This window comes from Carassius gibelio, chromosome B12 (assembly GCF_023724105.1).
Source record: "Carassius gibelio isolate Cgi1373 ecotype wild population from Czech Republic chromosome B12, carGib1.2-hapl.c, whole genome shotgun sequence".
NCBI classification, from domain to species: domain Eukaryota; kingdom Metazoa; phylum Chordata; class Actinopteri; order Cypriniformes; family Cyprinidae; genus Carassius; species Carassius gibelio.
The window spans coordinates 17,496,329-17,505,281 of record NC_068407.1 but is presented as its reverse complement, the minus strand read 5'-3'; the positions used below and the strand labels follow the sequence as shown (position 1 = coordinate 17,505,281).

Sequence of the window (8,953 nt, the reverse complement as noted above, 5' to 3'; positions counted from 1 at the left end):
CTGCATTGGACTTATACTCAAAGCCGGTTTAAAATGCATTTTAACAAAGCAAATAAAAACACTATTGTGTACAAACATGAGCAAATGCAAATTAGCATATGAGAAACACAGATGCACGCTTTTAAACAAATTTTAATGCAAAATAAAAAAAAAAGAAAAATATAGATCCAGTATAGTTGCTCTTAACTATACAATAAAAATATCTAAAAGAAATGTAATTAACTGAATGAGAGATACAATAAAAATGTTTCTAATTTCTTAATTGCCCTTGTGTAGGGTAACTGTTGTTGTATAACTTCATGCCAATCTTAAATAGGATTCATAAAACAAGAAAAAGTGCCCAACACCACTGCTGGGAATGACCAAAATGCACAAAACCAATAAAAAGCTCAGCACAGTCCCCTTCAAAATACTAGTTCAGCTATCATTATTGGTCATTTCAGATGGTAAATGTTAACAGTACAATGTGTTTAATAATATAACCTAATCTTACTTTTAGATGCTAGAATTTACAGTGATTTGTGACTTAAAAAAATGTCCATTAAGTCTTCACATTGCATACTTCTGGGTCCATTCTCTTGCTAGTCTGTTGTACCTGGTACAAGAAAGTCAAAAATTAATAAGTTCATAAACAGACTAGTTTGTCTAACCAGATTTTCCAATCTAACGTAACACGTATGGTCTATGTCACTCGAACTCGTGATGTTCCAAACCTATTTAAATGTTCACAAAGGGTGAATTCCTGAAGAATAACCCAGTGATTCTTGTCAATATAATGAAAGTGAAAACACTGTAGTCAGTGCAATAAATTACAGTCCTCTGAAGTCATATGATGGCTAGGAATAAACCACAATTTGAGCAACTGTTTAATAAAAATCTTGATATCTGCCCTAACTCTTCTTCATGCATTCTGAAGCACAGTAGCGACACCCAAGATGTAAACCTCACACTGGATTATTACAATGAATCAAGTTCACAAAACTGGTCTGAACTCATTCATGAACTGGACTGATTCACAAATTCACTGAGTCAATGGGTGCTACTCAAATCTCATATAGGTGCTTCCTCGTTTCTTTGCTCTTCAATCCAAGTTGGCCATCTTGAATGACATGTTGCACTAAGAGTAGGCAAGGATCAAGGAGTGAGGAATCTTCCAGTGGAGCGTGAATACACAGTGTGTCTTGACGAAAACCTTGACACTCGTATAAATTCTTCAACCCTTCACATTAGTCCCAATTTTGATTTACGTTTCACCTTTCCAGTACATTTCACATACACTCAAATAATATGTAAGCTTAAATATATACCTTTGAATTGCACATTAAATTTCCATTCATTTGAATCGCATGGTTTTTTTAAGACTTTTGGAATAGTACTAATAAACTAAATGTGTTTAAATACACAGTAATCAAGTTTATATAAATGTATCCTCAATAAATCCATTTTTTTTTTGCACAGCTGGCCATATTTAAAATATGTTCATACTTTTCAAATAAATTTTGTTTTGTTGATTCTAAGCAATCAGCATCAATACATTCTGAAATGATCAATTTATGATTTAGATGTTGGATACTATGCCTAAGTGCAGTTTCTCACCCACTCCTGGAGTGCAGTGGGGGATGCTTTAAATTACAGTGGTGATTAAATGATCAGGAATATTCCAATATACAAATCATTTATTTTGATTCCTCGATCCTCATTTTTCCTTGCATCCTTTCCTCATATTCTAATGGGGGGGGGGGTACAGTGCAGGGAAATGAAACAAGGATGCACAATGATCTGAACACACTGAAGGATGGTATACGCTCATCAATTTTGGCCTTTTACACACCAAGCTAATATATGATTTCAGAAGACTTGAAATACAGCACACAAATTTCCAGCACTTGACTTGAGCACTTTTTGAATGCTTTTGTGGTGCTTTAGGATCCCTTTGATATGTTTTCAGTGTTGTATGGGTTTGGAACAACACGAGAGAAACAAATTAACACTTTTTTTTTTACATTATACTTACTTTTCTTTGTCTGATTTGTAGATGTGTGCTATGTCTGGGACTAAGGGGTCATCGGGATTTGGATCACAAAGCAAAGAACATATGGACAAAAGAACTGAAAAAGAGATGAAAACCAATCACAATCATGAAATCATAGGCAAACAGGATTTTTACTAATAAAGTACAAAGAATTAAAATACACACAAGTACCTTTTGAAACTGTTAGAGCTGGAGACCACTGCGACCTCAGGATGTCCAGGCAAATACTTCCATTACTATTAATGTTGGGATGGTAGATTTTTGTTGTAAACGCAACCTGTTAAATTGATATGGGTGTCAAAATGCCATTTTAAGATAACACAGCAAGTACACGGAGGTGGGGTGTAGCGTCACTACCTTTGGTGGCTTGAAGGGATAGTCTGTTGGAAAGTGAATTGTGAGAAAGAAGACCCCTCCTTGGTATGGACTGTCACTCTGCAAATCAAAAGAAATGACACTAAAAGTTAGCAAACTGTATGGGTGTATTAAAATAGGCTACATATTTCTCAGATCGACCTTTAACAAAAGATGCTTTTGCCTAGTAACAAATATGCATAAGTGAAGACACAACAGAAGTTAAGACAGAAAAACATAAGAAAGCAGCGGTCAGGTTCACTGATTTGTTTGCAATGTATCCGGCACATGCAGTCACAGAAACAAATAAAAAACTATTATATACTGTATTTATTTGAATATGTTCAAAGCTGGGACAGTTTGACAACTGTGGCCTGTTTTCTCTCTAAATTATTCTTAAAATTGAATTCACATCTTCACATTCAGCATGTATTATTTAGTAAAGCAAACTGCTAAAGTCTGAGGTAAGTACTTACAGGTCCCATTATTGTTGCCTGCCAATGAAACACTAAAAATAAAAGAAGAGGCTTATTGAAATTTGTGTTAGATGTTATTATGGAAAGCAACTCAAAGAGACTGAGAGTGAACTTACAGTCATCTCCAACCGGTCCAGCAGAGCACTGGGCAGGAGGGTCCCTCTGCAAGTCTTGAAGCTCCTGAAACAGAAGAAGAAATTCAAAAATGAAATTATTACTCCACAGTTATGTTTCTAAATATATTTAGATATGCACTTCACATTAGAATGGCTATGTGAAAAAAATTCTTTCTAATTTCAGTTTTCAACTAATTTCATTTTTTTTAAAAAACTAATTCTAAAACTAGTGCTTTAAACTAATTCTATAGTTTAGTTTATTGACGTCATAAAGCCTGCAGTATGATATTTGATATGGGAATTTCCAAGGCATCTAAACTCTCTGCATGAATAAAACTTTTGCTGAAAAATCTACCATGTGCATTCTATTTTATGTATTTTTGTAATGTGAAATCTTTAATGATTTTAATGAAGCAAACATAACTTGTTATATTCTTACCGGACTAAAGCATCTTAGGTTTATGTGGTCATTTATACATCAGAAAAAAATTGGTTTAAAAATCTAACATGATGCATCAGGCTTTTAAGGAATATTTATTTGTTCATGGTCAGAGGGACAAGATGTCCCATTTTGTGTCTGCATCTAATTTCATTTCAGTTATCATACAACATTATTATATTTTAAATGATTTAATATGACAAATTGGTAAAACATCGTGGTTTGAAGGAAAGTGGCAAAGATTGGTAAAAATTTAAAATTACAATAAACGCTGTGATCCTTAAACTCGTTTAAATGTCATCTAACATGATGCCTGTTCTAAATATGCCTGACAAGATATTTTCAGTTTACAAACTATTATTACGCTGAATGACATTCTTGTGGGAGTCTTCTGTAAATCATGCTAAAAATGTGATGTGTTGTTTTAATTGTTTGTTTTGCCTCAGTATAAATATACACAGTGTGTGTGTATGTGTGTCTGTGTGTCTGTGTGTGTGTGTGTGTGTGTATATATATATATATATATATATATATATATATATATATATATATATATATATATATATAGGTGCCATATAATGCAATAATCACTTCTATAAGGTGTCTGAACACAGTTGTGTGGCCCCGGTGTATAAAAACAACCAGCCTATATTGGTAAAAATCCACTCACTCATTGTTTATAATCCCAATAATTCATAAACAGTCTCTCCACACGAGCAGTCCCAGATTTCTCACGACTATAGCGCCATAGTCGGTGAAAGTCCTGCCCATTTGTGATGCTTTCTGCCCTATTACCATATACACAGCTAGAGTTGTTCCGATTCCGATACTAGTATCGGAAATATCTCCGATACCACAACAAATTCTGGCATCGGCATCGGCGAGTACATGAACCCATATACCGATCCGATACCATTTTCTTAAAAAATACCTAGTTATGACCGCAAGCTTTGCCTAACTGCTGCACGGTTCTTCTTCGCTGCTCAAAATGCATTGAAAACACAGGAAGTTGTGCTGTGTTGCCACAAGCAACCCCTGTTTAGAGCAGCGAAGAAGAAATGAAAACGCGTTAGCAGCCCTGATCTATATATGACTGGATCACTCATCACATTCTAAACTGCCAAAAGACAGTGAAGCCGCTTCTATATTATAGATCAGTGGTTAGCAGTATGTCTCTGTAGTACCGGTAGTTACAGACTCTCGAGTATATTCAGTACCGGCAGCTGCGTTCAGTCGCTTCCGTGTAAGTCAAAGCGCAGGGCTCCAGACAGTAGCCGAATATATACTAGTGTCTGTGAATATTAAACTGCAAAATACTATTTAAATATTACTCCCGCAAAATCTACATCTCTGTGGGTGACTGGCACAGATGCGCGAGAGCTCGCTGTTTTGTAGTCTCTGCTGTGTGTCATGAGGACACGAACGCATAAACCGTCACTTCATGAGAATTTACCGTTTCATTTGAGAATACTGTCATATCATAAACACAGACACTCAAAGATCTTCATGGCAGCCCATTAAAATAAATGTTTGGTTTACATGAGTAAATTGACAATATATAAAGCTACTGTTGTAGCCTACAGTAATAATAATACGTCTCTATAATAATAATAATAATTATGCCTAGATGGTTGCTTGTTTTTTACTTGTTTTGTTGTAAAGAGATTATCTGATTAATAGATCTTTTTTTATATTCCTAGACTTATTTGTTGCAGTTTTTTTATACAGTTATATTGTAAAACTTAAATACCTTTTTTAGTTTGCGGTGTTAGATTTTTGGCTGCATTTGAAGTTCTTTTTTGCATATGAAAATAAATAATACTGTCAAATTCATGTTAGATAATAAAAATACTGTAATAAATACAGTAGTTCACCATGTATTTGTTCATGTTTTATTGAGGGATCTGTCTGAAGCACACCATAAAAAGAATTCTAGCAATTTACACAGGGCTAGTAGTATATACAGCTGTATATACAGATACACACCCAGGTATCGGATCAGTACTCGGTATCGGCCGATACCCTGAGCCCAGGTATCGGAATCGGTATCGGGAAGAGAAAAAGGGTATCGGAACATCTCTATACACAGCCCTGAGTGAGAAGCTGCGGCCCGCCATTACTGATTTCTTGCTGTAGCTGCTGGAGATACACTGCCAGCACTGTACTGACTGCTGAGGACACGGTGGTGACATCTCATTTTTGAAGGAAATATCCCGAAAAAACAAAACTCTTATACGTCTGTCCTAAAATTTCACGCCAGATTGCCTCACAAGCAAGAGTCAGTTCAGCAGTGGAGTTGTGCAAAGATAGCTTCTGAAAGAGGGATTGATACCAACACTTCGTGCGCAAACGTCCAGACTCCAGACATCACACATCATATTTTGTTTTCCAAAAGAGCTTCTTGGCTCTCTGTAAGGCTAACGTTGCTACAGCTACCATCATCTGGTTTTCACTATGCTGCCTTCACCTGCTACTAGAATGATCATGAATAGAAATGTGGTGGTTAAAAATTGCATTTGGCAGCAATATGAGGTCAGTAACACAGTCACCAACAGTTATACCGTAACACAGTTATGCCCGTGAGCATGAGCTCTTCTGAAAAGAGAGGTGGGAGCACCAGAATATTTTCATTTAAAGGGGACAAACACAAAAAGACAGCATGTTTTGGCTCTTACCCTAAAATGCTATTAAAAAAAATATCTGTGGGGTATTTAGAGATAAAAATTCACATACACACTCTAGAGACACCAGAGAACTATTTATAATATTGAATCAATGCATTGTATGACGTCCTTAAACTTTTTATTTTATGCCTGAAAACCCAGTTTCATCTTTTACCTCCATGTCTCTTATCCAACACTGTATTTTTGTATTACATTATATAGTTTGTCCCAACAGCAAAAACTACAGAGATTTGGTCAATTACAGAAAATTTTAAGACATTATCGAAAGATAACCTGACATTTGATATCCATTTGCATTATGAAAGTGGTCTGCAAAACAGTTATAAAGATACATTATGAGAACTCCATCCATGTAAACAACACGGTTTTTATTTTTAATAAAAACGTTTCATAAAATATTCAATAAACTCTGCAAACAATATGCACTAATACAAATATATCAGTACATAATTATTACTCTTAACATAAGCCCATTTTAATAGACGTAGACAATCTGATTATGTTCCTTCTGGCAAGGACTTTGGGACTTAAGTTAAAAGGGTGTTTAACAACACTGACGGAGTGTTGCGAAACAGAAACTGTCAAAATGACAAAGTGATGGCGTCACGCTTGAACTTCAGAGAATCAGGTTGTGTTGCTTTGTGCCAAACACAACACAACAAACACAACAGAGCCAACCGGCCATATTCAGATAAACTACATCAAATCAATTGTAGCCTAAGTCCCCCGAAATGTCATATCAGCTGTGATGTATAACAAAGCACACAAAAGTGGCTGAATCCACACAAAGCTTGGCCTCGTTTAGTGCGGCTGCTGCCGGAGCTGGAGCAGGTTTGCGGTCTTTGTTCAGTTCTGGGCCTTCTCGAACACGGTTGAATAGACCACATAACAGGTTTATTATTTGAATATTATATATTTTCACTACGTTTTCACGGCGAATAGCTGAATAAACCACGCGTTCTGATGTAACCAATTACACATTTACTCACTGTTTGTTTTTTACACGTATAAATGTGTTTGTGTGCTAGCAGCGATACATTACGATGGTTGACTGACAACATTGACGGGTCGATTTAAGGTCTGGGTTACCAGCTTTATTAACAATAAATGCTATTCTACATTTATTTACATCACCTCAAACAAACAGTCAACAAACAGTAAAAAAAATCGTCATGACTGAGCGCAGATACACTGCTAGCTAGCCGTTATATGCTACATTCCGTCGACTAAATAAATAACGTTATATTAATCAGAAACAGCTTCACTTGATTCACACTATCAACACCAAACAAAACACAATATAAGTAAGTAAGATAAATCTTATTTTTAACCCCGGTATTCCATATAAACAACTCCTTAAGGTTAAAAAACGTAGCTAATGTTGGTCATGTACGCACAAAGGTCTTACCTTCTGTATTCTTTTTAATGCCATGCTGCTTTACTGTGTATACCGCCCCAGATTTACGCGATTATATTATGTGTCCGATATTATTGCTACGAAACAGCTCAGCAATACTGTGTTTCCCTGAGTAAGAAATTAACGTGAGAGGCGAGAGAGACAGCTGTAGCACAGCTAGCTGACACTTCCGGTGCGAAATGGGAAAACAAAATAAAAGTCATTATGTATTATTTATTCATTTTAACATTTAGTCATTTTGCAGACGCTTTTATCCAGAGCGACTTACAACTGGGGGACACATGAAACGATTGTTCTTAAAGAGGCCAACAGACACAGGACGTGCTTGTAATACCAAGTTTTAGGCATTGTTCAAAAAAGTCCAAAATAGAAAGAGAAGCAATAAATAAAGAGAAATACATTATATATATATATATATATATATATATATATATATATATATATATATATATATATATATATATATATATATATATTTGATGAAGTGAAGTACCTTAGAAAGAGATTCGTTTTCAGCTGTCGCTTGAAAATTGTCAAGGATTACACATTCCGGATAGACTGGGAAGTTCATTCCACCAGCCAGGAACGGTGAACGAGAATGTTCTGGAAAGTAATTTTGAGCCTCTATGTGATGGTACCACGAGGCGTCGCTCACTAGCGTATCTCAGACTTCTGGAAGGCGATGTAGATTCATAGTAGTGTGTGGAAGTATGCGGGTACTGAGCCTGTGGCGGTTCTATATGCAAGCATCAATGTCTTGAACTTAATGTGTTCACAGAACTGCCAAAAAGTATAAATTATGTAAAATTAAAGATAGAGAGAATAAAGGAACGCAAACAAATACTTAAGAGAAAAACGAAAATGTTAAAGTTAAACAACAACAACAACAATATTAAACCTACAAAATAAAAGATAAGAAATGTCTTTGGCTCTGAACATAATTTAGTGATTACATGATAATCCATCTGACCAGAAAACAACAAACTGGACCCTAACCAGTCAGGATTTAGGAGTGGCCATTCAACTGAAACTGCACTACTGTCAGTCATGGAAGTAGTGCCCTAACCTTAACCCTAACCTAGACGTGAAACAACAAAATGTTTTTACCATACAGCTAGGTTTCTACAATTACCCTATCAACTTTGTTTAGAAATCTTGGTGTAATCTTTAAAGACCAGCGGACCTTCAAGACCACATTACAAAGACTGCCTGATCTTACAGGTTTGCATTGCACAACATCAGAAAATCAGTCCCTTTCTAACAAAGCATGCTGCAAAACTTCTTGTCCAGGCCCTTGTCATTTCTGGGCTGGACTACTGCAATACTCTTCTGGCTGGACTTCCATCAAGCACAATCAAACCTCTACAAATTATTCAGAATGCAGTGGCCTGACTGGTCTTCAACAAGCCCAAAAGTGCCCATGTTACACCTCTCT

At 35.9% G+C, this 8,953-nt stretch overlaps 1 protein-coding gene across 1 annotated transcript; it reads right to left on the bottom strand.

Annotated features, from left to right (window-relative positions):
• Positions 1-114: 114 nt before the first annotated feature.
• Positions 115-7,707, bottom strand: LOC127969002 (ubiquitin-conjugating enzyme E2 D4). Its single transcript, XM_052570554.1, has 7 exons — positions 7,510-7,707; positions 2,979-3,042; positions 2,863-2,894; positions 2,390-2,467; positions 2,204-2,309; positions 2,015-2,108; positions 115-595 (listed from the first exon to the last, which is right to left on the bottom strand). Exons 1-7 carry the CDS (start codon positions 7,531-7,533, stop codon positions 550-552), a joined length of 444 nt encoding a protein of 147 aa, XP_052426514.1. The 5' UTR covers positions 7,534-7,707; the 3' UTR covers positions 115-549.
• Between the last annotated feature and the right edge of the window lie 1,246 nt (positions 7,708-8,953).

What these genes read in the sequence shown, in the direction of transcription:
- LOC127969002 (XM_052570554.1), bottom strand. Translation starts at nt 7,533, where the DNA reads ATGGCATTAAAAAGAATACAGAAG. An exon ending in TGGACCGGTTGGAGATGACT is followed by an intron (nt 2,895 to 2,978) that starts GTAAGTTCACTC and finishes TTTTATTTTTAG; the next exon opens with TGTTTCATTGGCAGGCAACA. An exon ending in AGGCAACAATAATGGGACCT is followed by an intron (nt 2,468 to 2,862) that starts GTAAGTACTTAC and finishes TTTGATTTGCAG; the next exon opens with AGTGACAGTCCATACCAAGG.